The sequence below is a fragment of the Anolis sagrei genome, chromosome 3 (genome assembly GCF_037176765.1).
Source record: "Anolis sagrei isolate rAnoSag1 chromosome 3, rAnoSag1.mat, whole genome shotgun sequence".
NCBI classification, from domain to species: Eukaryota; Metazoa; Chordata; class Lepidosauria; order Squamata; family Dactyloidae; genus Anolis; species Anolis sagrei.
Window position 1 is genome coordinate 33,707,724 of NC_090023.1, and position 25,971 is coordinate 33,733,694.

The 25,971-nt window shown below is 42.4% G+C and overlaps 1 protein-coding gene across 2 annotated transcripts; it reads left to right on the plus strand.

The window, feature by feature from the left end:
• Nucleotides 1–1,961: 1,961 nt before the first annotated feature.
• KL (klotho) lies at nucleotides 1,962–25,762 on the plus strand. Of its 2 annotated transcripts, XM_060770840.2 has the most exons (5): nucleotides 1,962–2,777; nucleotides 15,297–15,807; nucleotides 17,911–18,179; nucleotides 19,369–20,476; nucleotides 22,071–25,762. In XM_060770840.2, the coding sequence occupies exons 1-5, from the start codon at nucleotides 2,010–2,012 to the stop codon at nucleotides 22,457–22,459; spliced, it is 3,045 nt and encodes a 1,014-aa protein (XP_060626823.2). In that variant the 5' UTR covers nucleotides 1,962–2,009; the 3' UTR covers nucleotides 22,460–25,762. The 2 variants fall into 2 exon arrangements, with proteins under 2 accessions (XP_060626823.2, XP_060626824.2); XM_060770841.2 differs by lacking the exon at nucleotides 22,071–25,762 and having other exon boundaries at nucleotides 19,373–19,537.
• The last annotated feature ends 209 nt before the right edge of the window (nucleotides 25,763–25,971 follow it).

Here is a 25,971-nt window from a genome sequence, read left to right on the forward strand (position 1 = left end):
TGAAAGATAACCTCTCCAACCTCTTCCAATCTCTTCTCATAACTGTTGATGTTCTGGGTTCCAGATTACTTCCACTATTAACGGGTTTCCTTTTGGCAAACTATATGAGCATGGTCTTCTGGTTTAAATACTGAACCAAGATTCGAGACGGTTTGTTAGCTCAACTGGTTCAACTGGATCTCAGAGGAAGGCAATAACAATCCTCTTGTGAATAAAGCTTGCCAAGGACACCCAATAATCTAGATCTAGAGTTGACATAAGTCAGCAATAACTTGAAGGCACATTACACAAAATTAAAGAAGCAATTAGCAGCTTTTTTGCCAGAAAAATAGGAAGCAAAAAGCAGGCCTATGTGTGCATTTTACTCACCCCACCACTGTAGAATACAGTTATAGCAGAAAAGAGGCAACAGGTCTTCTCTTCACATGTATGTGCCAGTAAAGGGGTGAAATAAGGGAATTAGAAGGTAAAGGTTATTCAGGAAGGAATTTGCCGTTGTTAAGGCCATCAAACTCCCATTGGAAGAGAAATGCGGGCTTGGAGAGGGACGAGCAGAAATTTGTAGGTAATGGAAAGTATATGTGATTCTTTAAAAGTATATGTGATTTCAATGTGTAGATTCTACTGAAAAAGTAAGTAACTCTTAAAATTTTGGACCATCCATGAAAACCCTACAGAACTCCAGGGGCTCTCGGACCTACCAAAGGTGCTCTGCTCAGCTCTCAGCTACTAATCTGCTTCTGTGGCTATCGCACTCAAATTGAACAGTATCTTATACAAGGTTGCTGTGAGTTTCCTGGGCTGTATGGTCATGTTTCTGAAGCATTATCTCCTGACGTTTCACCCACATCTATGGCAGGCATCCTCAGAGGTTGTGACATCTGTTAGAAACTGGGCAAGTGGGTGGTGATGTCTGTTGGAAACTGGTTTATATATCTGTGGAATGTCCAGGGTGGGAGAAAAAACTCTTGTTGTTTGAGGTTCCCTCCTCCCTATGATTTCCTCTCACATACTTCTACATGGCTATCATGTTTCCTCTCATCCTTCTCTTCTTCAGGCTAAACATGCTCAGCTCTTAAGCCGCTCCTCATAGTGCTTGTTCTCCAGACCCTTCTCTCCCATTTGCTCTCACTTCCCTCACCAAAATTGAGAGGCATCCTCTTCTCTAGTTGGAGAGGCAGCCAGCTTGGTTATTCTCTCCCCTTTTGCTCACTTTTCTTCTCTCTTCTCACCAGAAATGAGACGCATCCTCTTCTCTAGTTGGAGAGGGAGCCAGCTCGAATCTTCTCTCCCATTTGCACTCACTTCTCTTCTCCCACCAAAAATGAGAGGCACCCTCTTCTCTAGTCGGAGAGGGAGCCGGCTGGGTTCTTCTCTCTCCTTCAGCTCTCCTCTCTCACCAGAATTAAGATGTATCCTCTTCTCTAGTTGGAGAGGGAGCCAGCTGGGTTCTTCTCTCCCTTTTTGCTCACTTCTCTTCTCTCTTCTCTCACCAAAAATGAGAGGCACCCTCTTCTCTAGTTAGAAAAGCAGTCAGCTCGGTTCTTCTCCCTCCTTTCGCTCACTTCTCTCTTCTCTCACCAAAATGAGAGGCAAACTCTTCGCTAGTTGGAGAAGCAGCCAGCTCGGTTCTTCTCTCTCCTTTCGCTCACTTCTCTTCTCTCACCAGAATTGAGAGGCATCTTCTTCTCTAGTTGGAGAGGCAGCCAGCTTGGTTCTTCTCTCCCCTTCCTCTCTCTTCCATCCGAGGAGCAACCGGGCTGATGTCTTTCCCCCCCTCACTTCGTCCCTGCCTTTGCCTCCAAGGACGAGAAAGGGACCCCCTCCTGCCTGGGTTCTCCACCTGCGTGCTAGGTAATGATTAATCCTGGCGCGGGGAGGGAGGGAGGGAGGGAGGGGCAGGGAAGGGATAAAGAGGGGCTGGTGGGGAGGGAGGGATGGGGCAGAGACCGAAGGCACTTCTCTCCTCTCTGGATCTCCTTCCTTCCTTGCTTCCTTCCCGAAGGGCCATGGCTGCCCCTTTTGCCGCCCCGTCGGGGCTGCCCTTCCCGCGGGCCCTTCTTCTCCTCCTGGCGCCGGCGCTTTTCTTCCGCCCGATGGCCGGCGACCCGGGCCAGGGGTCCTCGACGTGGGCGCGCTTCTCCGGCCTGCCCTTCCCGGAGGACGCGCTCTTCCTCCACCACACCTTCCCCGAGGGCTTCCTGTGGGGCGCGGGCAGCGCCGCCTACCAAGTGGAGGGCGCCTGGAGGCAGGAGGGCAAGGGCAGCTCCGTCTGGGATGCTTTCGCGCACCGCAGAGCGCCGGGGAGCCCCTCTCCTCCCTCGGGGGACGTGGCCAGCGACAGCTACCACCACCTGGAGCGGGACCTGGCCGCGCTGGACAAACTGGGGGTCTCCCACTACCGCTTCTCCTTGGCCTGGGCGCGCCTCTTGCCCAACGGCACCTTGCCCGCCAACCCGGCCGCCCTGGCTTACTACGAGGCGCTTCTCTCCGGCCTGGAGGAGCGTGGCGTGGTGCCCGTGGTCACCCTCTACCACTGGGACCTGCCCCAGCGTCTGCAGGAGGCCCACGGCGGGTGGGAGAACCCCGTCCTGGTGGACCTCTTCCGGGACTATGCCGAGGTGTGCTTCAGGCACTTCGGGCGCCGAGTGCGGTACTGGCTCACCATGGACAGCCCTTACCTGGTGGCCTGGCATGGCTATGGCACGGGCAAGCTGGCCCCCGGCCTCCGGGGAGGGAGGGAGGCAGCCTACCGAGTGGCCCACAACCTCCTCAAGGTAAGGAAGAGATGGGGGCCACCAAGTCTCTGGCACCATCATTCAAGCAGATTTTTTTTTGGTGTTAGGAGGGACTTGAGAAACTGCAAGTCGCTTCTGGTATGAGAATCATAGAGTTGGAAGAGACCTCATGAACCATCCATTCCAACCCCTTGCCAAGAAGGAGGAAAATCCCATTTAAATCACCCCCCACAGATGGCCATCTGTCAGAGATTTGGCTGTCTGCAAGGACATTGCCTAGGGGATGCTCAGATGCTCAGAATAATAGAGAATCATAGAATCATAGAGTCATAGAGTTGGAAGAGACCTCATGAACCATCCAGTCCAACCCCTTTCCAAGAAGGAGGAAAATCCTATTTAAATCACCCCCAACAGATGGCCATCTGTCAGAGATTTGGCTGTCTGCAAGGACGTTGCCTAGGGGATGCTCAGAATGATAGAGAATCATAGAATCAGAGTCATAGAGTTGGAAGAGACCTCATGGGCCATCCAGTCCAACCCCCTGCCAAGAAGCAGGAAAATTGCATTCAAAGCACCCCCAACAGATGGCCATCCAGCCTCCAAAGAAGGAGCTTCCACCACACTCCCGGGCAGAGACCAGGGATCTTCAACCATTGGTCACTTGGCCAGGGACCACTTTGGCCAGGGACCACTTGAACAGGGACCACTTTCCAACATTAGTACCAAAAAGGTTACAAATCACTTTTTGGTCAACTTTAGGTTTGGTTTAGTTATCTGGGGTGCTGATTCAGAAAATTGAATTGGATAGACTGCAACAGCTCTAGTTTCTGATACAGAACATATGCCATTCAGTAGTCACAATCTGCTCACTCATAGACCTCATGGGCCATCTAGTCTAACTCCCTGCCGAGAAGCAGGAAAATTGCATTCAAAGCACCCCTGACAGATGGCCATCCAGCCTCTGCTTAAAAGCTTCCAAAGAAGGATCCTATACCACACTCCGGGGCAGAGAGTTCCACTGCTGAACAGCTCTCACAGTCAGGAAGTTCTTCCTAATGTTCAGGTGGATTATCCTTTCTTGTAGTTTGAAGCCATTGTTCCCCATCCTAATCTCCAGGGCAGCAGAAAACAAGTTCGCTCCCTCCTCCCTATGACTTTCTCTCACATATTTATACATCGCTATCATGTTTCCTCTCAGCCTTCTCTTCTTCAGGTTAAACATGCCCAGCTCTTTAAGCCATTCCTCATAGGGCTTGTTCTCCAGACCCTTGATCATTTTAGTCACCCTCCTCTGGACACATTCCAGCTTGTCAACATCTCCCTTCAATTGTGGTGCCCAGAACTGGACACAGTATTCCAGATGTGGTCTGACCAAGGCAGAATAGAGGGGTAGCATGACTTCCCTGGATCTAGACACTATGCTCCTATTGATGCAGGCCAAAATCCCATTGGCTTTTTTTTTTGCTGCTGCATCACATTGTTGGCTCATGTTTAACTTGTTGTCCACGAGGACTCAAAGATCTTTTTCACACGTACTGCTCTCATGCCATGAGTCCCTTCCATAGATGTGTTACCATCCTATGGGAGGCTTCTCTTATGTTCTCACATGAGAAACCGGACCTGGCAGACAGGATCTCACCCTGCTTCCCTGATTCGAACCACTGACCTTTCGGTCAGCAGTCCTGCCGGCACAAGGGTTTAACCCCTTGTGCCACCAGGGGCTCCAAGGAAAATGTATAAGGTCAAGGGAGGTCATAGTCCCACTCCCTTTTGCTCTGGTCAGACCTCACTTGGAAAACTGGGTACATTTCTGGTCACCACAAATCATGAAAGGTATTGACAAGATGACATGTGTCCAGAGAAGGGTGACTGAAATGACCAAAGGTTTGGAAACCAAGTCCCACGAGGAGCAGGTTAGGGAGCTGGATATGTTTAGCTTAGATAAGGAAAGGTTGAGAAGGGACATGTCCTCCTCTCGCAGGGACTTGAAGATGTGGCTCTTCAATGAAGCCTTTGAGAATGTTTAGTCCCTAGTTGTCCTGTGTAGTAGTTGCACAACCTGTACTTTATCCCATGCCCTCTCTCAATTACTGCATCTGGCACTCAATTTATTCCTAATGTTTACAGCTTGGCCATGTTTACAACAATTTAGCACCATGGTTAGAGGACCGCTGCTTTACTGAATCTGAGTTGATGTTTTTATATGTGCATGTGTTTTATTTTATTGTATTTTATACACTGCCCCGGTGGTGCAGTGGGTTAAAGCACTGAGCTGCTGAACTTGTTGACTAAAAGGTCGTAGGTTTGAATCCAGGGAGCGGTGTGAGATCCTGCTGTCAGCCCCAGCTTCTGCCAACCTAGCAGTTCGAAAACATGCAAATGTGAGTAGATCAATAGGTACCGCTTTGGCGGGAAGGTAACGGCACTCCATGCAGGCTTCTCTCATGTCCCTGCATGAGAAGTTAGAGCTGACAGACGGGAGCTCACCCTGCTCTCCAGAGACCCTGGTGGCACAATGGGTTAAGCCCTTGTGTCGGCAGAACTGCTGACCAAAAGGTCAGAGGTTCGAATCCAGAGAGTGGGGTGAGCTCCCGTTGGTCAGCTCTCATTTCTCATGAGGGGACATGAGCGAAGCCTCCCACAGGATGGTAAAACATCTGGATGTCCCCAGGCAATGTCCTTGCAGATGGCCAATTTTCTCACACCAGAAGCAAATTGCAGTTTCTCAAGTTGCTCATGGCACACACACACAAAAAAAGCAAAACTCCTGCTCCCCAGATTCGAATTGTGACCTTTCCGGCAGCAGTCCTGCCAGCACAAGGGTTGAACTGGGACATTGTCAGAACAGGGTTGGAATGCCTGCTTAGCTAGGCAAACCCATTGAGTGACCTTGGACAAATTATGCTCTTCTCTTAAAAGAAAACAGAGGCAGATCTCTTTTGAATAAATCTTGCCAAGGAAACCTGATGGTAGGAAAACCACCAGTCAGAACCAACCTGAAGGCATGTAAAAGCAATCGAAAGGAATATTAATGCCAAGGTTTGGCAACCAGAGGTCTTCCAAATGGTTTGGAGTTCTTTGGTTTCTACTTTCTCACAAGCAGAAGGTTTCACACAAGCAGAGATATTTGTGGTTATAGTAAGAGAAAGTTGAGAATAAAAGAGCAGTTTTCTGTTTGTATTCTGCACTCCCAGTGTGGTGAAATGGCTTTCTTCAGCTTCAGAAAAGTTCCATTGTCTTTTACTAATTGCAGCGCCCCAGCCACACCATCCTCATGTACAAGATTTTTAGATTAGAATAATAGATCTCTAGGGAGTAAACATTAACGGTTCCAACATGAGTCAGTAATGACAATCCTTACTATTGATAATTAAAGGTTGAATCATACTATATTAAGGATTTTCTTCTTTTGATAGAAGATGGTCTAGGAAGGATGCATTGGGATGATCAGACTGGCTTGGTGAAGGGCTGTGTCACCTAGAATATTGGGTTTAAATATGATCCAGTCCTGCTGCTCTTGGATTCTGCAATAAAACATAAGAATTCTGTAAAGGACTGCTGGATTTTTAATATTTTAGAATGCAACTTTGTTCAGTAGAGCTCTGTTCTACACAATTATGCCATCCTTAATTGCTGTTGCTATCTGTGATAGCTTGTCTACTAGGCATAGCACAAAATGATTAGTTGTGATATCAGGGTTTATGCAGTCAACAGTTACCTGTTTTGGACACTATGCCAAAAAGTAACTTTTCCGTTTTGTTTATTCTTTGCTTTGCAGGTACAAAACTATTGCATAACTGCTAACGTCTTAGTCATTTTCTGCAGCCAGTCATATATGAGACAACTTTAGTCTTATGTTTTTCTTTTTATTATCATGTAGAGCAAGCATGGGTAAACTTTGGCCCTCCAGGTGTTTGGGACCCTAACTCCCACAATTCCTAACAGCCTCAGGACCCTTTCTTTTCCCCCTCAGCCGTGGCTGAGGGGGAAAAGAAAAGGGCCTGAGGCTGTTAGGAATTGTGGGAGTTAGAGTCCAAAACACATGGAGGGCCAAAGTTTGCCCATGCCTGATGTAGAGCCATGTTTGTTCAAGATGTTTGCTTGTTGTAAGAGACTAAATTACACTACTTTTAGCTGTGACTGGACTTAGTGAAATTCATGTCTGACTGGGAATCTGAATCTCTGCATTTTCAATTCTAACCCAGCTCTCCAACCACTTCTCCATAGTGCAGGAATGGATAAACTTTCTAACTTGGGGGCTGCATGGTGGACCAGAGCAGGGTGGGCGGACCAGGAGGGAGGGAGTTCTCCTCACGCCCCTCCCTGCCCTTTCCTCCCCTTCCTCTTCTCTTTCAGAGGCAGAAAGTGAAGGGAAGATGGGAAACGTTTGGATCCCAAAAGGGTTGGTCTTGGTCAGGATGAGATGGTGGACAGGAGAGAGAAGTGCATCCATTAGACCCCGTATTGCCGATTCTTAGAATCCTAGAGTTGGAAGAGACCCCCAGGGGCCATCCAGTCCAACCCCCTTCCATGAAGGAAGGCACAGTCAAAGCACTCCCAATAGATAGCATCCGTGGAAAAGCCTCAAGAGAAGAAGACTCCACCACACTCCAAGGCAACCCGTGCCATTCTCCAGGAAGTTCTTCCTAATCTTTTCAGCCGAATCTCTTTCCCTGCCATTTGAAACCATTGTTCCCTTGTGCCCTGGTCACTGGAGCAGCAGAAATTCAGTTTTCACCCTCCTCCTCAATGGGACACCCTTTTAAATCTTGAAACATAGTTCTCAGGTTCCCTCTCCACCTTCTCTTCTCCCAGCTAAACATCCCCCAGGAGGAGAGAAGGAAGTAAGAGAGGAAGAGTGTGATGGAAGGAAGGTTGGAAGGGAATTGAGGGAGGAAAGATAGAAGGAAGGAAAAACAAAAGGGAAGGCAAGGAAGGAAGGAAAAAGAGAAAGAGGGAAGGAGCGAGGAAAGAGGGAAGGAAAGAAGAACGAAAGGGTGGAAGAGAAGGAGGGAGGGAGAAAGAGAGAGTCAAGGGAAGGAGGGAAAGAGGAAAGAAAGAAGGAAGGAAGGAAGGAAGGAAGGAAGGAAGGAAGAGATAGTGTGAGAGAAGAGGGCTTGAGAAAAGAGCCCTAGGGGTCGCATCTGACCCCCAGGCCTAAGTTTTCCCATACCTGCCATAATGACTCTCCATGTTATAGTACCATCTTCTCTTTGCTTTGAAAGTAAAAGCTTTATAATTGCAAGCAGAGGTTATTTCTTTTTTAAAACCCTCCAATTCTTTCTGTCTTTAATAGAAATAATCATGCATCTTTTGTAAATTCTTATCAAATGCAAAGTTAAATGAAATTCTCACCCATTCCTCTCTCCAGCCAAGCCCTTTCTCGCCATCTATGAGAAGAACAAAATTATAAACATTTTTGGCAAAAGGCTTCTCATGGCACCCTACATTGACTATAGCATCCAAGTCAGATATAAATTGATTCTTTTTGTCACCAAGTCTACTAAAAATGGCACAATTTGAAAACTTGGAGCACTAGTATGCAAACTTTATGGTAGAGAGAAAGTGATGTAATAATGTTTTGCTAACCTGGAGGAATTTATGTTACTCTCCTTAGGATTACTTGAATTAGGGAAGAAGAAGAAGTTTCAAAATTGAGGGGTTCAGAAAATAAGTTCCTTACTTTAGAAATCTTCGATCTTCTTAGTAACTAAATCTAAGCTCTGCTCAGAATTTTATCTCAATTTAAGTCTATCCCTCTGCTACATTTCCCTTGTTTTTTATTTTTTAAAAAGACAAAATTACTAGACTTTGTGAAGTGTGGAAAGGGAGGGGCCCAGTGGCTGGACACAGGTGAATGGTCTTAAGTTCAAAATATGGCAATTCCAAGCAGGCCTGGAAAAGAATTCCACCTCCGGTTAGTGTGGAACAAGGATAGGTGACTGGCCCATCAGATGTTCCATGAAAATGCTTGGAACCAGCTGTTTTCTGAATATGTCCCAAACTGTGAAAAGCCTTATCAGCTCTGGACTCTTCTCATGATACTTTCTCAATATTCAACCATTTAAAAATATTTTCATTTTTTCCCGATTTCTACCTGCAACTCTTCTTATTATGGGGGTTCAAGTCCAAAAACATCTTGTACAACACTATATCTTCCTATGGGGTGGCAAGAAACTAAAAACTGGTTTGCTCAAATTTTTGGAGTGTATTCAAGAAGAGGATCAATTCAGATGTGATTGACAAGACCTCAAATTCGTCAAAACAAGCCTGGTGTTGTTTCTGTGTGCCAGCGTGGTTGTTCCTGAAGTCCAATAATACATTTATCCTGTTAATTTGTGAAGAAAGCCAAAAATACCTAGTCTAAGGATGAGGAACTTTTGGCCCAGAGATGTTAATGAACTACTCCTACATTGCTCTCTCCTTGGCAGACTAGCTGCTAGGAATAAAGAGGTTGAAGTTCAGCTTTAGTGTGTTCCCATGGAAAGGTAGAATGCCTTGAGATGGTTATCCTGATTTCCATTGGACTGAATTTTGGGAAACGATATATATATATATATATGCACACACGCACATGCACACACACACGCACGCACGCACGCACGCACACACACACTAGCCGTCCTCTGCCATGTGTTGCTGTGGCCCAGTCTATGTATATGTGTTTTGTGTGTGCATATTTTTGTGTATATTTGTATATATATGTGTGTGTGTGTTTGCATATGTGTGCGTGTGTGTTTGTGTGGTTTTGTGAATGCATTGTAATTTAATTTTTATTTTTCAGCTTTTAAAATCTCTTCTGGTGTGTTTTTCAGTGTTTTTATGAGTGATGATCACTTTTTGGCCTGATATGTGTATTGTGTCCAAATTTGGTGTCAATTTATCTGGTGGTTTTTGAGTGATGTTAATCCCACAAACGAACATTACATTTTTATTTATATAGATATCTCACAAAATTCCCTTTGTTTGACCAACTGAAGGCTAAGACATGGGCAAAAACCTGTACCGACTGCAAGTGAACTGCTGGCAATCTCCATGACACACAACAATTTCCAATGAATATTTTGTTGTTGTTTTAGTTGTACTCTAACTTTGCTCTTCTTTAGGCAAACTTGGGAGTCTCACTTATCCGACCTTCACTTATCCGACATTCTGTCTTATCTGACACTCAGATGTAGCATACCTGGATTTCAGTAAGGCCTTCGACAAGGTCCCACATGACCTTCTTGCAAACAAACTAGTCCAATGTGGGCTAGGCAAAACCTACGGTGAGGTGGATCAGTAATTGGTTAAATGGACGAACCCAGAGGGTGCTCACCAATGCTTCCTCTTTATCCTGGAAAGAAGTGACGAGCGGAGTGCCGCAGGGTTCCGTCCTGGGCCCGATCCTGTTCAACATCTTTATTAATGACTTAGATGAAGGGCTAGAAGGCATGATCATCAAGTTTGCAGACGACACCAAATTAGGAGGGATAGCCAATACTCCAGAGGACAGGAGCAGGATTCAAAACGATCTTGACAGATTAGAGAGTTGGGCCAAAACTAACAAAATGAAGTTCAACAGTGACAAATGCAAGATACTCCACTTTGGCAGGAAAAACGAAATGCAAAGATACAGAATGGGGGACAATGCCTGGCTCGATAGCAGTACATGTGAAAAAGATCTTGGAGTCCTCGTAAACATGAGCCAACAATGTGATGTGGCGGCAAAAAAAGCCAGTGGGATTTTGACCTGCATCAATAGGAGCATAGTGTCTAGATCTAGGAAAGTAATGCTACCCCTCTATTCCACCTTGGTTAGACCACACCTGGAATATTGTGTCCAATTCTGGGCACCACAATTCAAGAGAGATATCGACAAGCTGGAATGTGTCCAGAGGAGGGTGACTAAAACGATCAAGGGTCTGGAGAACAAGCCCTACGAGGAGCGGCTTAGGGAACTGGGCATGTTTAGCCTGAAGAAGAGAAGGCTGAGAGGAGATATGATAGCCATGTATAAATATGTGAGAGGAAGCCACAGGGAAGAGGGAGCAAGCTAGGATGCGGAACAATGGCTTCAAACTACAAGAAAGGAGATTCCATCTGAACATGAGGAAGAATTTCTTGACTGTGAGAGCTGTTCAGCAGTGGAATTCTCTGCCTTGGAGTGTGTTGGAGGCTACCTCTTTGGAAGCTTTTAAACAGAGGCTGGATGGCCATCTGACAGGGGTGCTTTGAATGCAATATTCCTGCTTCTCAGCAGGGGGTTGGACTGGATTGCTCATGAGGTCTCTTCCAACTCCATGATTCTATGATTCTAAGAGAAAAATTACCCAGAAGAAAAGAATTTGCAGATCTTGTGAAGTCAAAGGTAAACTGGTTACATTGGATTACACATACTAAAGTGAAATAAACAGGTGTCTTAGAAATATTTATTTATTTATTTATTTAGAGCTTTTATAACCTGGTCTTCTCGACCTCCGAAGAAGGTCAGAAAATTCAACACAAATATAGTAAACATAATAGCATCATAATACATAAATACAAAATACATTAAAATACAGATCATACAATATCATACAATTACAAATATCCCTTTCATATAAGCCTCACTCCCAAATAAACAAAGAAGTGGTTGCTCCACGTTGATTCTTCGTTACACTTGGGTACTGCCTATAGTTCTGTTTGATCCTATATATTATTGTAGGTGAACTATACATCCCAGTAACTACAACTCGCATATGTCAAGGTCTATTTTCCCCCAAGAGCGCCTCAAGAGCGCCCCTGCGCAAAATCAACTATACTGCAAATGCTTACTTCACGTTATGGGTTGAGCCGCCCCTGTTTATTATTTAAGTATCTAAAAATTATTAAAATTCATGAAAACATATTATTTACCTAAGCACGAATTTGAATAGATTTGCGTTTTGTGCGTGTGCACACATTTTTAGAATATAACCTTGCAGTCACGTTTTGAATTGATTTCTTAAAATTGCTATTAACCTGTTTAGCTACAAGACCAGCTTGAACTTGGCTGTCTTTATACTGTCATCATAACTCTAAGTACAACTCCAAATTCTATTTGTACACTTTGAAGAATGATATACTGAATATGATATGAGTAAGCATGTTTATACTGCACCCAAGACACTCTATTAAACCACTTAGGAATTTGTGCGAATGGATGCTGTATTTCAAGCCAGTGTTTTATGTTCCCTTAAGGCCCTTCTGTAAGTGTTTATGAGCCAGTTCCCTCTTATTCCTGTCCAGTTATATACTACCATGTCCTAAAAATATTAGCATTTAAATTGCTAAAACCTTGGGCACAGCTGCTCTTGACACAAATAAATGGTCACCAAAGTCATTGACACAGTTCCGGGTTTGTTTTAGAGTAACAGTTGCATTTATAGTTTGCCTTTCCTCCAATGTAGCATGGAGAGTCTTCTCGGCAAGAAACATATCTGTTTCTCATAACCTCGCGTAGGCAGAAAGATACTGAATGGTACAAAGCATGTAACATTTTAAGGTAAAGGAATTTATATAACAGCCATGTTAAATGTATAGTATAATTGTTGTATCCCCACAAACTACAGGGTTGACTATTATTAATGGTTTTAGATATCCATACAGGATCTCTGAAATAGTACTGAACCCTATCTTTTGACTATATTTGGGGTGGAAGCAAACCATAGAATAGCAATGGAGGTCCTGGAGAGGTCCACAAACACTTCTGTGAAAGAATATTTTTGGAATATGGGTAAGCCATGGATATTGAGTCTATGGATGAAGAGGTCACGCTATATATCTGTCGCCGCCGCCCCCTCCTCCTCCTCCTCCTTCTCCTCCTCCTCCTCCTCCTTGTGTGCCCTCATGTAATTTCCAACCTATAACCTTAAGGCGAACCTGTCATGGCATTTTCATGGCAAGATGTCTTCAGAAAGGGATTGCCATTGTCTTCTGAAGCTGAGAGACTGTGGCTTGCCCAATGGGTTTTCATGGCCAAGCAGAGATTTGAATCCTAGGTTCCTAAAATCCTATCCCATCACTCACATCACAGTGCCACACTGGCTCTGCTCTTTCACTATTACAAATTTATTTTCCAGGGCCATATAATTTTAGGTTATAAATGTCTTGCCAGCTTGGGTATTTGGACACATGGGCTTGCAAGCTGTTTTTTACATTACTGATTAAGCTAATTACCAATCTTTTGATTCCTGTGGCTTTTCCAACATCAGATTTGATGAATATATCTGGCAGAAGCAACATAATGAATTCAATTAAACAATGCAGTACCATGTGTATTGGATAATGGCACATTTGACATATTAACAAATTAACACCGTTTTTGTCAGATGAGAATTCTGTGATGCCTAAATAGAATTAGATCTTTTCCCAGTGAGATGGTTGCCAGGATAAAGGTCTCGCCTCTCAAACAGAAGCGCTATGAACGATGTGGACTGGCATGTGTGAAGTGGTGGTGACTGAAAGATCATGAACCACCCCATCCAATTTCCCCCATTATGACCGTCGATGAAATGTGGCAAATTGCAACTATGGCAATCGTTGAGTGGACACGCTCATAGTAATTTGGTTGCTTTTTCTAGCATGTAGGATTTAGCAATCCATCCTAAGTTATCTCAGATCACCCAGAGCAATAGGTTCTTATCTACCTTCCATCTAACCTTGATTTAGAGAAGGCAAAGTATGATTTTGTTTTTGTTTTAAACTACTTGCAGATTATGAGTTTCACTGAAAGTAATCATTTTGGCCTTCACAGTAATTTGTTAAGGAATATAAATAGTCACTGGACTGTGGCAAGTTGAATAGCAATTTCTAGTTAACAAAACAGATACAAAACTTGATCTTTTCTGGCCAGCTGCCCATTTCATTTTGGGCATAGATGAAGAAAATCAAATTATGACTTACAATAATTGTTTCAAGCAAAAACTTTGTACACTTGTCTGGAAGACAATATTATGAGAGAACCTTGCTTCTAATGGTTCTAAGGTTACCATACAATTCTCAGTCCATAATTTCTGATGTATAAACTGTTTTGCAATGCAAAGGTTATTCAATGCTCGGAGCAAACTAATCTTGTTGGTGACAGTGAAGTGATGGTTGGGAAAGGGCCAAGAAATGGAGTATAGGTAGCCATTTATGGTTAGTACAAAGCATTGTGTTTATTCGATGGTCTTTGCTAAAGTAAGGGTGGAGAATTTCCTCTGACCCCATTGAGGAGAAAATCCATTTTCTCTCTCTCTCTGCATGACACATCTGTGGAGTCTGAATAAACCAAAATATTAATCTGAAGATGGTCAATATTTCTATGATCTTGGTGCATGCACACATCGATACATGGAAATCAGCTTGGGAAGGGAGTTTTTTCCCCCAACTTGGTGAACCCACAAATGAATGATCTCTTGAATGAGAGACCTCCAAGTTTTATCCACAAAGTCCTGCTCAGATCTTGCAAACTTAGGGCTGTGACTTCCCTTGGATGTGGTCTTCCTCTTTTTCAGCTGCCCTCCACTTTTTTCTAGTGAATAATCTCTTTAGTAATGATAAAAATTGAAAGTAGTTATTGTTTGTTTTTGGGTGTTATGAAAGGTCCTGTTAGAAAATGTTATAACGATGTGAGTGACTGACAATCCCCATCATCCTGGGTCAGCTCCCCCCAAACACCACAAGTGTTCAAAGTTGGCCATGTTGGGCCTGTGTGCCAAGTTTGGTACATATCCATTGTCATTTGGGTTCAGTATGCTCTTTAGATGTGGGTGAACTACAGTTCCCAAAATCCAGGGTTGATTCCCCCCAAACCCCTCTAGTATGTTCTGTTGGTCATGGGGAGGCAGTCTCAATTCTTATCAGGTCAAATATACCCACAAAAAGGGCTAACATTTGTGACACCAATAAATGTGTAAAGCCGAGTTTTAGCACAGTGGATTAAACTGCCAGCTGTAGAAAATCTTGCCAATTGAAAACTTGGCAGTTCAAGACCGGGTTAGGGTGAGCTCCCACTGTTAGCCCAGCTTCTGCCTACCTAGTAGATCAAAAACAGTAATGTGAGTAGATTAATAGGTACCGCTTTTAGTGGGGAGGTAATAAAAAGCTGCTCATAAAAACATGCTGGTGATTTGATCAGCAGGATATATCTACGGACAACAAAGCTCCTCCACATGGAAGATGTATCGACAGCACCACCCCATGGCTGTAGTCGAGCACAGCCTCCAGATGCCGAGGATGGAAAAGATGGGAAGGCCTATCTCTGTTTATGTATTGTCTGTCCTTGTTAATTGTTAATCTCAACCAGACCCCACCCAGAATCTTGTGATGTTCCTGTTTTCTCTTTACCTCCTACCACAATTTTCTGGAGACACAAATCAAGTTCCTTTACTTTGTTGGTAATCCTTTGTAATAGTGGTATTGAATCTTGTGGAAATCCCCATTATTATTGTTAGATCTGTTACAAGCAAGTTGATAGTTTGATTTAATTGTAGACTGGATAAAGAGATGAATGAATGCACAAAAGTGAATGAATATGATACAAAAAAAATTGACTGGCCTTTTTCTTTCTCACAGGCCCATGCCAAAGTGTGGCATCTTTACCACAATCATTTTCGTCCTGTTCAAGGAGGCAGAGTGTCAATTGCCTTAAGTTCTCACTGGATTAAACCTCAGCACATGACTGAAAATAATATAAAGGAATGCCAGAAATCACTTGAATTTGTGCTGGGCTGGTTTGCTAAGCCTATATTCATTGACGGAGACTATCCACAGAGCATGAAGAGTTATCTTTCCTCCGCACTGCCAGAATTCACTGAAGCGGAGAAGAAGTTTATCAGGGGGACAGCTGATTTCTTTGCTCTTTCTTTTGGAGCCACATTGAGTTTCCATCTTGTGGATCCTGATATGGTATTCCAGCAGCAGGAAACACTGAGCCTAAGGCAGCTGCTTTACTGGATAAGCCATGAATATAACAGACCACCGATTTTCATTGTGGAGAACAGCTGGTTTGTTTCTGGCATCACGAAGACAGATGACTCCAAGTACATGAATTATATGAAATTTTTTGTTACGGACACTTTAAAAGGTAAGATTCTCAATAGTCTTCTCACCACTGTTATTTTTCAGACATAACATTTGAAGAAACATTATTCTTAGTTTTGCTCATTACATAGGTTCCATGGAGGTTAAGCCCAGTTAGTATTTAAACATTTATATCCATTGAGGTTATAAACAGACAGAATTTATGTGCTGCATTAGCTGCCAGGCTCTTACCAACAAATGTGGATAATATTCTGCTAGTGACGGTGATTGGTTAAGATACACATCTACTATAACTCTGCTATTTCTCCTTTGGGCGATGTGGTTTGCAGTGGATTGCTTCAGGACAAATATATTAAGTGATTAGCTTTAATGCCTCAGATAACTGGGTAAATATTTGCTAGATAAGAATAAGTACTCAATGGTGTGTGTGTATATATATAAGGTCACTTTCTGGCAGTGACCTTCTTGGACGGTCTTCAAAGTATTCATTTTCTAATAAACACAAAATGGAAGCAACGATTGGAGTATTTATTCTGCTTTCACAGTAGATTTCCAAACTATTATCTCATTCACATATGTCCCTATTTATATTAATATAAGGGCTTTTGTGTTTGCTGAATGCAACACGGTGGAGACAATATCCCTTTTTAAAAGGGGACTGTAGATGCATGATTTTCCGTTCTGGAAAAATATAGTTTATGCTTGAGTTATTATTTTTTACTTCAAAACTGTTTTAGTTAAAGATATAAAGAATGGTGTTCTGTATGGTTCAGCATGGTATAATAGTTCCTATGTAAAGTTGGCTGTTCAACCATTCCAGACTTATTATAGAGCCATTGAAGCCTCTACATGGCCTTTCCATACCAGGCAATGAGATCAAAGAAGCATCTGGCTATGTCCATGTAACCAATATGATATATTTACTTCATGCCCGGCTACTTGGACTTAGTCAGATGCTTTCTTGGTCTGTCCTCACTCTCTACCAGGCATGGAGTGGGAGCTGTGGTTGTTGTGGTGGGAGGAAGGGAATATCAACCCCCACAATCACCAAAACAAAAAAAGACATATGTGAGCATAAACATACCATTAACAGTATGCCAAACAAAATAAATGACCTCATTTTATTATTTCAATTTTCATTTACAACAGGCTGTGATTTGTAGTTTGTAGTAGCTGCCGACTTATGTGGCTATTTAATAATCTGAAGTATTATTATTTTAATGTATAACTTGCATAAAGAGCTACTGGTATTATATCTACTTTTTACAGCAAAAAAAAAAAGCACAACTATATAAATGCACACTCACTGCATGCACATCAGTCACACACACACTCTATGCACATCATGTACAACAGTCACACACACACACACACACACACCTTATCTGAAATCTTGGGAGTATTTTGAATTCTGGAATACCTGTATTTGCATACATTTACATAATGAAATATTTTGGAGATGGGACTCAAATCAAAATACAAACTCCTTTCATGTTTCATTCACATAGCGTGAAAAAATATCTCAAAATTCTGTAATCCTCTATATGTCGACTTAGAAGCAGTTCTCATTGAATTCACAAAGGTTGAGTTTCACAGAGTTACACTGTAATATATCTATATCTATATCTATATCTATAGAGAGAGAGAGAGAGAGAGAGAGAGAGAGTACACATGCGAGAACTAGAAAAAGTTGATGATTTTTGGGATGCTTTCCTTTATGTGTTCACACTCCTTCCATTGAGAGTTTTCTAGCAGTATTCAGGTTCATCACTTTGCCTTGTTATGGCTTGTGTGATAGGCGTTTGCTGCAGCCTACGTGTGTGTGTGTGTGTATGTATGCATTTACTGTTTTTTTATTATGAAATAATAACAAATTTTAAGATTAAGTGATATTGGAACAGCAATTCATTCTAAATATTAAATGCTTTGAAGCAATTCATTTTCTGGCAACAGAAAAGCAAATGGGTTTTCCAAGAGACACCCATTGTCACGTAATAGAGAAACACTTGGTTCATTTATACCAATGGCTGTAGAACAAGGCCATCACATCTGGGGTAAAATCTTAAAGCTATGCCATTTTTGATGCTGCAAATATGGGTTCATATTGGAAAATCAGGACATTCTGCTTTTGTTCTTTATTCCTCAGCTATCAGGTATGATGGAGTTCCTGTCATTGGATACACCGTTTGGTCTCTCATGGATGGCTTTGAGTGGCTCAGAGGCTACAATATTAGACGTGGTTTGTTTTATGTGGACTTTGAAAGCCAGGATAAAAAACTGATGTTGAAGTCTTCAGGAATTTTCTACCAAAAGTTGATAGCAGACAATGGTTTCCCTTTAAAACCAGAAGACCAGCCGGCAGAAGGAACGTTCCCTTGCAATTTCGCTTGGGGAATTACTGAAAACTTTCTTCAGGTAAGTCAAATGACATCAGATCCATCATTCTTCCTTTTGTGCAGGCAAGCAGTTTTGCTTCTTTTTCATTACAGAACATGTTTTATAGTTGTCTAGTAGGATATGTCCATTAATAAAGCACATTTTTGGAAATTGTTTTGGCATTCCAAAAACTGGGCTTTTTATTAAGGTTGTTTCCAAAAGTTTTTAAAGAGTAAATTGATTTAGTTTTGGAGTTTTTATTTATGTACTGTTTTAAATGTTTTTATCTGTTGTGTAATCCATTGGAGACCTTGGGGAGAGCCAAAATATGAAGAGAGCATGTGTCCCATATTCATGAGAACTTACAATGGAAAGAGGACACTATGGATAATAGTGAATCCCATTTTGACTTCAGTGCAGACACAAATATATAATTGTGGATATGACAAAATGCCATGAAATTAGGTTAATTCTGGTCCCAACAGTATGTTGAAGGACCTGGAGATTTCCTGGAAAAATGCTCTCTAGGAAATTTGTTAGGTCCTCCAACACACTTCTGTGGTAACTTCTGGGGAAAACATACCATAAAACCATCTGAAATTTCCTAAAGTCCTAAAGAGATCATAACCTCCTTGAGATCTAAATGCAGATATGGCGCATGGGGTTTTTACTGTATTAATGTACTACTACTACAACTACTAATAATAACAGTCCCCCCGATGGGTGCCACCTTGTGGTTGGGGGCTTAATTGCCAGACATCACGATTGTGGAAAAGAAAAAAAGTTTGGATTATTCATGTCACCATGCTGGGTGACAGTCGCATCGAGGAAAAACAACAGGAAAAACTCAGCTATTATCAGGACCTTAAAATTGAACTGCAAAGGCTCTGGCATAAATCAGTACAGGTGGTCCCAGTGGTCATTGGCACACTGGGTGCCATGCCAAAAGATCTCAGCCAGCATTTGGAAACAATAAACATAGACAAAATCACGATCTTTCAACTGCAAAAGGCCACCTTACTTGGATCTGTTTGCATCATTCGAAAATACATCACACAGTCCTAGATGCTTGGGAAGTGTTCGACTTGTGATTTTGTAATACAAAATTCAGCATATATGTCTCGTTTGCTGTGACATACTGTGTTTTTGTGTTAGTAAAATAATAATAATAACAGCAACAACAACAATCCTATTTACTCTTCTACCACCTTTTCCTCCCTTTTCCCAGGTAGACACTACTCGATCGCAATTTCTTGACCCAAACGTTTATCTTTGGGATGTCCATCAGACCAAGAAGCTCATTAAAATAATTGGAGGGGTTGCCCTACCTCGCAAACCTCACTGTGTTGATTTTGCTGCTATCAGGCTCCAGATTTCTTTACTCAAGGACATGCATATCTCACACTTCCATTTTTCTCTCAAATGGCCATCAATTCTCCCTCTAGGCAATGTGACCTCTGTGAATCACACACTTCTGTTTTACTATGAGTGTTTTGTCAGTGAACTTCTCAGGGCTAATATAACTCCCGTTGTTGCTTTGTGGCAACCTGGTGTCGAGAACCAAGGGCTTCCCCTTTCTCTTGGAGGATGGGAAGAACAAAGGACTGTGGAGGCTTTTGCTGAGTATGCTGGGTTCTGCTTTAAAAAACTTGGCCAGCATGTCAAATTTTGGATCACTATGAATGAACCAAATATGATGAACCTGACCTACAAAGCAGCTCACAATTTGCTGAAGGCCCATGCCAAAGTCTGGCACTTGTACGATAAAAAATTCAGGAGAACTCAGAAAGGTAAAATATCAATTGCCTTTCATGCCAACTGGGTTGAACCAGCCTGCCCCTTTTCAGAGAACGACGGCAGCGCAGCCAATCGAGTTTTGGAATTTGACATCGGTTGGCTTGCTGAGCCCATTTTTAAAAGTGGGGACTATCCGGATCTGATGAGACAGTGGCTTCAGCATAAAAACAGCCTAGGTTTTTATGGTCCTCACTTACCTTATTTCACAGAAGAGGAAAAACGTCTGATACGTGGTTCGTATGACTTTCTGGCTTTGAGTCACTATACAACGTTTCTAGTGAGCTCTGAAAAGGAAACTCCCAAGCAGTACAATAACCTCCTTGAGATCCAAATGCAAGTGGACATCACCTGGGTGAAATCACCCAACAAGAACCCAGTGGTGCCCTGGGGATTACGAAAGCTCCTTAACTGGGTTAAGTTTAAATATGGTGACGTTCCAATTTACATCATAGCAAGCGGAATTGACGATAAACAGAATGTGGATGAAGACAAGTTGAGAATGTATTACATAGAGAATTATATTAACGAAGCTTTGAAAGGTAAGCGTCCTGTGGGAAAGAGTCCTTTTAAACCTTAAGACCTATGTTTATTCACTGTTTTCTGGAATAATGGACATGATGTATAATAGCAAAATTTTATTTATCTTAACAGATATATTGAAACTTAGATTTTTACAAAATGGGATATAGTGGGGGAATGCAGCTTATTTCTTCTAGGGACAGCCAAATAAAGCTTGCTCTTCTACACCCATTCCTCTTATTATGTTTGGCTGTTGTTGTAGTAGAAAAAGATGGGAAGTAGACAGACCAGGCATGGCAGATGACTCTAGGACAGCGTTTCCCGACCCATGGGGGGTGGGGGGGTGGGGTGGAGGGTCGCCAAAGATGATCAGAAAACACTGTATTTTCTGTTGATCATGGGGGTTTTGTGTGGAAAATATGGCCCAATTCTATCGTTGGTTGGGTTCAGAATGCTCTTTGCATGCAAGTGAACTATAAATCTCAGCAACTACAACTCCCAAATGACAAGGTTTATTTTTTCCAAACCCCACCAGTGTTCACATTTGGGCATATTGAGTATCCGGGCCAAATTTGGTCCAGATCCATCATTGTTTGAGTCCACAGTGCTCTCTGGATGTAGGTGAACTACAACTCAAGGTCAATGCCCACCGAACACTTCCAGTATTTTCTGTTGGTCATGGGAGTTCTGTGTGCCAAAATTTGTTCAATTCCATCACTGGTGGAGTTCCGAATGCTCTTTGATTGTTGGTGAACTATAAATCCCAGCAATTAAAAATCACAAATAACAAAATTAGTCCCTCCCAATCCCATCAGTATTCAAATTTGGGTGTATCAAGTTATTTGTGCTAAATTTGGTCCAGCAAATGAAAATACATCCTGGATATCAGATATTAACATTACGATTCATAACAGTAGCAAAAGTACAGTTATAAAGTAGCAACAAAAATAATGTTATGGTTGGGGGTCATAACAACATGCGAAACTATATTAAGGGGTTGCGGCATTAGGAAGATTGAGAAACATTGCTCTAGGAGAACTGTAAGACTCCATCTACACTGCCATATAATGAAGTTTGAGATGCAGTTGAACTGCATTGAACTGCATTGTATGAGTCTAAACTGACTATATAATGCACTTTCAACTGTGTTATATGGCAGCGTAGATGCGGCCTGGGTAATTGGTGGCATATCATCAAGGATATATGACTTGCAATGATATGAAGAGCAGCAGCAAAATTAGTCTGCACTGAGTTATATTATTCTCAAATCAAGGAAGCTTGTATGCAGAAGAACTTTGATTTTTAACTCATTGCTAGCACTCAAACCCAGTTCCTGAGATGCAAATTCTTTTAATCTTTTTAAATTCCTTGCCTCATATTCCACTCAGTGGTTCTTGAGGTTCTAGTAAACATTAAGACCTTACAACTCCCAGAAATCCCAGCCAGTTTGCCAGCTGTTAGGATTTCTGGAAGTTGAAGGCCAAAACATCCGGGGACCCACATGTTGAGAACCTTCATTAAGGTCTCATGAAGTCAAGGTCTACTTTCTGCTGTGGATAAAATAAACATGCTCCTAATCTGTCAATTCTCTTCTTTAAATGTTTTCATTTACAGCCTACACCTTGGATGATGTTAATCTCCATGGGTATTTCGTCTATTCCTTCAGTGATAGAGGTGATTCCAGATCGTATGGGCTCTATCGTTACCTGGTAAACCAATATGAGGCAAAACCTTCTATGATGCATTATAGACAGATCATTGACAATAACAGCTTTCCTGGACCAGGAGCTCCACACCTCCGTTGCCCCAGAGAGTTCATTCTCTGCCCTGAATGCAGCGCTTTGCAGCCAAGAAAATCTTTGTTGGCATTTATTGCTTTTATACTGTTTGCTTTCATTGTTACTATATTTCTGATCACTTACTACTCCAAGAGTAGCCCTAAAAATGGCTTCCCCATTGCTTGCTGCATTCCATCTTCATTACCAGGGGGAACTTGGAAATGAATAAACACTAGGTTGTGATTACTGTTCCATGATGAATGTGCTTATGCTGCCTAATGCTGTGAAAGTTATGTGTCAAAATGGATTAGATCTCTGGGGTATGTATGACGCCTCTCTGTTTTAGCACTTTTCAATTGCCCCACAGTTGCCTTGATGCATTGGCCGAGACCCACAGGCAGGAACATGCTTCTTCATGTACAGCTGTTCCAGATGTTACCGTAACCCACCACGAGCCACAAGGAGAGGCGGGTAAGAAATAATAATAATAATAATAATAATAATAATAATAATAATAATAATGAGTGTTGTGCATCATTGACTAGTCCAGGCATAAACAAACTTTGGCCCTCCCTGCTAAAGTCCATAACACATGTAGGACCGAAGTTTGCCTATGCCTGGACTAGACTATGTATCTTTTGTTGACATGCATCTCTATGTGACATTATAGTTTGCACTTCACATTTGACCCTTGCAGTTTTGATTATTTATGGATTTAATTAAAATATTATCTCTAGGCATCTCTGGGTCCTCTACTGCAACACTATGGTCAATAATAATAATAACAACAACAACAACAACAACAACAACAACAACAACACTTTATTTATACCCCACTACCATCTCCCCAAGGGACTCGGTGCGGCTTACATGAGGCATGTCTGATTGAAGTTGACTTTAGAGTTCTGTCTGGAGAATAACCTTGAGTGATGTTCCTCGGGTAAATAAAATGAGTTTTTATTCGGATTTTCCTACTTCTGCAGGGGTCAGGTAACCTTTACCCCAATGGATGTGGAGGTCTGGCTTGGGCCTGAAACAGAATGCAACATGAGTGTGGTTATTTAGGTTTCAGCCAAACAGCCATCTCTTCTCCAAACCATCATTCTGTTTTCTTGATTTTCTGTTGCCCTTTGTCCCACAATAGCCCTCATTCTTTCCCCGGTGAAGATTTCTCACTCCCTACTGAAGATTTCCAATTTGGGATAGAGTGTATACAATTTAGCTTTTTAAAATTTTCAGCTATGATTTTTATATTCCAATGATACCAGCAATCCAGCAATAATAATAATAATAATAATAATAATAATAATAATAATAATAATAATATACTTTATTTATATTCCACCCTATATGGGACTCAGGGCAGATTACAGTACACATATACAACAAACATTGAATGCCGTTATACAATTAACAAAGACAGACCCTACATCAACAGAGGTAAAGGCTTCCCACCTTTTTCCATCTCTGGCATCTGGAGACTGTACTCGACACTGGCCATGGGAAGATGCTGTCACTCTATCTTCCATGCCAAGGAGCATTGTTGTCTTTATATGTTCTCCTGATCTAATAGCTGGCATGTCTGCATGGGTTCCTTTTATTACGTCCCCACCCAAAGCGATATCTATTTATCTATTCTCATTGCTATTTTCAAACTGCTAGGTGAGCAGAAGCTGGGCTGATGAGGGGAGCTCAAACTAATCTGGGTTTGAACTGTCGAGCTTTCAATCTGCAAGAATTTTTCTGCAGTTGGCGGTTTAACCCCCTGTGCCAGATTCTGAATCTAAAATGGAAAAATCAGAGTAGTTTGGGATTTTTTAAAAATGAATTTGCACAGATGGACATTGGAGGTAGGAAAATGTCCCTCCTCTACATAATGTGTTCATTCCCTTGTTCATTTGCATAGTTAAAGCAATGGTATTCCCCATAGTCACCTATGGATGTGAGAGCTGGACGATAGGGAAGGCTGAGCGAAGGAAGACAGATCCTTTAGAACTGTGGTGCTGGAGGAAAGTTCTGAGAGTGCCTTGGACAGCGAGAAGATCCAATCAGTCCATACTTCAGGAAATAAAGCCCGAATGCTCATTGGAGGGAAGGATATTAGAGGCAAAGATGAAGTACTTTGGCCACATCATGAGAAGACAGGAAAGCTTAGAGAAGACAACGATGCTGGGGAAAATGGAAGGAAAAAGGAAGACGGGCCAACCAAGGGCAAGATGAATGGATGGGATCCTTGAAGTGACTGGATTGACCTTGAAGGAGCTGGGGGTGGCAGCAGCTGACAGGGAGCTCAGCATGGGCTGGTCCATGAGGTCACAAAGAGTCGGAAACAACTGAATGAATGAACAACAACAAAACCTTGTCATTGACTGCGGTCAGACCTAGGGATGGAAAAGAAATGTGTCGGATTTTACATTTTCTTGTGGAAATACCCATTTAGTACTTCCTGAGATACACAAATGTACTCTGATCCCTCTTTATTTATGAGAGATGTAGAAATCTTTGCCAGAGACCTCTAGTGCCTTATCAGACTACAAACCCGAATGTGAGGGCGATCTGGCTGCAACGTCGGTCATCCCATTGATTGCCAGAGTTGATTTGGCTGATCTGGCTGGCTAGGCGGGTGTCCCCTTCCTCCCTCACTGCTCCATGAGCACCAACAATGGGATTGATTCCCTCTCAAAGCTGCACACTTGGTGAAAGAGGATGACATCCCAGATATAGATGGAGTGTACTGAGGCCTCCAGTCTTTGGTCCTGGATATACGATAGCTGCGCTCCCCTGCTGCAACCTCCAAACAAGCTCAAGACTACAGAGCACACAATTCCACAGGATGGGGACATGACAGCTAAAGCCAGATGAAAGTGCTATAAATGGTGTAGTGTGGAGGCAATGAAATGGAGTGCTCTTTTCCCCTTGGGAAGCTGTACAAGCCAGAAGTTTACAGTGTATTTCAAAGAGAAAAATGTGCAGAAAAGCATGTGCTTTTACTCAGGGGATGGGCAAGTGTGATTAGTTTCAGTACTCAGTTTGCTTCTCTGGGACTCACCACAAGATGAAACACACAATATTGCAAACTTAGCTGTTTTCATGCCCCTGAATTCCAGCAGCAAAGCACACAAGATCATCAACATTCAAAAGAAAATATTTCAGTGCTTTTTAAGCAGCTTACTGCTGAATTATAATGGTTTGGCTTATTGCTTTTGGAGCTCCAAGTAGCACATAGACTTCTATTTTTTCAAAATCCCCTCTGAACCCAAAACAGACAGGTGGGAATGATAAAAGTGGCTGAATTGCCCTTGGTGCTCCCCAAAGTGAGTGAATAGCCTCTTAGTCAATTTTCTGTTAGAAGTTGGGCATACAATGATGATGAGGACTCCATATGTAGCATTGAAATCCTCCTCTACTGTGGGGTCCCATTGTTGAATTAAATTTGATATTACACAAGCCCCAGAAAAAGCAATGTTAATAATAATAATAATAATAATAATAATAATAATAATAGTAATAATAATACCTTTATTTTTATACCCCACCAACCATCTCCCCTAGGGGACTTGGGATGGCTAACAAGGGCCACGCCAAGGGACATGTTGCCTATAAGAGGAAGAAAAAAAACCTCTTAGGTCCCTTCCATACAGCTGAATACAATCCCACGTTATCTGCTTTGAACTGGAATACATGGCAGTGTGGACTCAGATAGCCCAGTTCAAAGCAAATATTGTGGGATTTTCTGC

Excerpts from the sequence above, each read along its gene's own strand:
- KL (XM_060770840.2), top strand. The coding sequence starts at position 2,010 with ATGGCTGCCCCTTTTGCCGCCCCGTCGGGGCTGCCCTTCCCGCGGGCC. Across the intron at positions 2,778-15,296 it reads TGGCCCACAACCTCCTCAAG|GCCCATGCCAAAGTGTGGCA; the intron begins GTAAGGAAGAGA and ends TCTTTCTCACAG. Across the intron at positions 18,180-19,368 it reads TTACTGAAAACTTTCTTCAG|GTAGACACTACTCGATCGCA; the intron begins GTAAGTCAAATG and ends CCCTTTTCCCAG.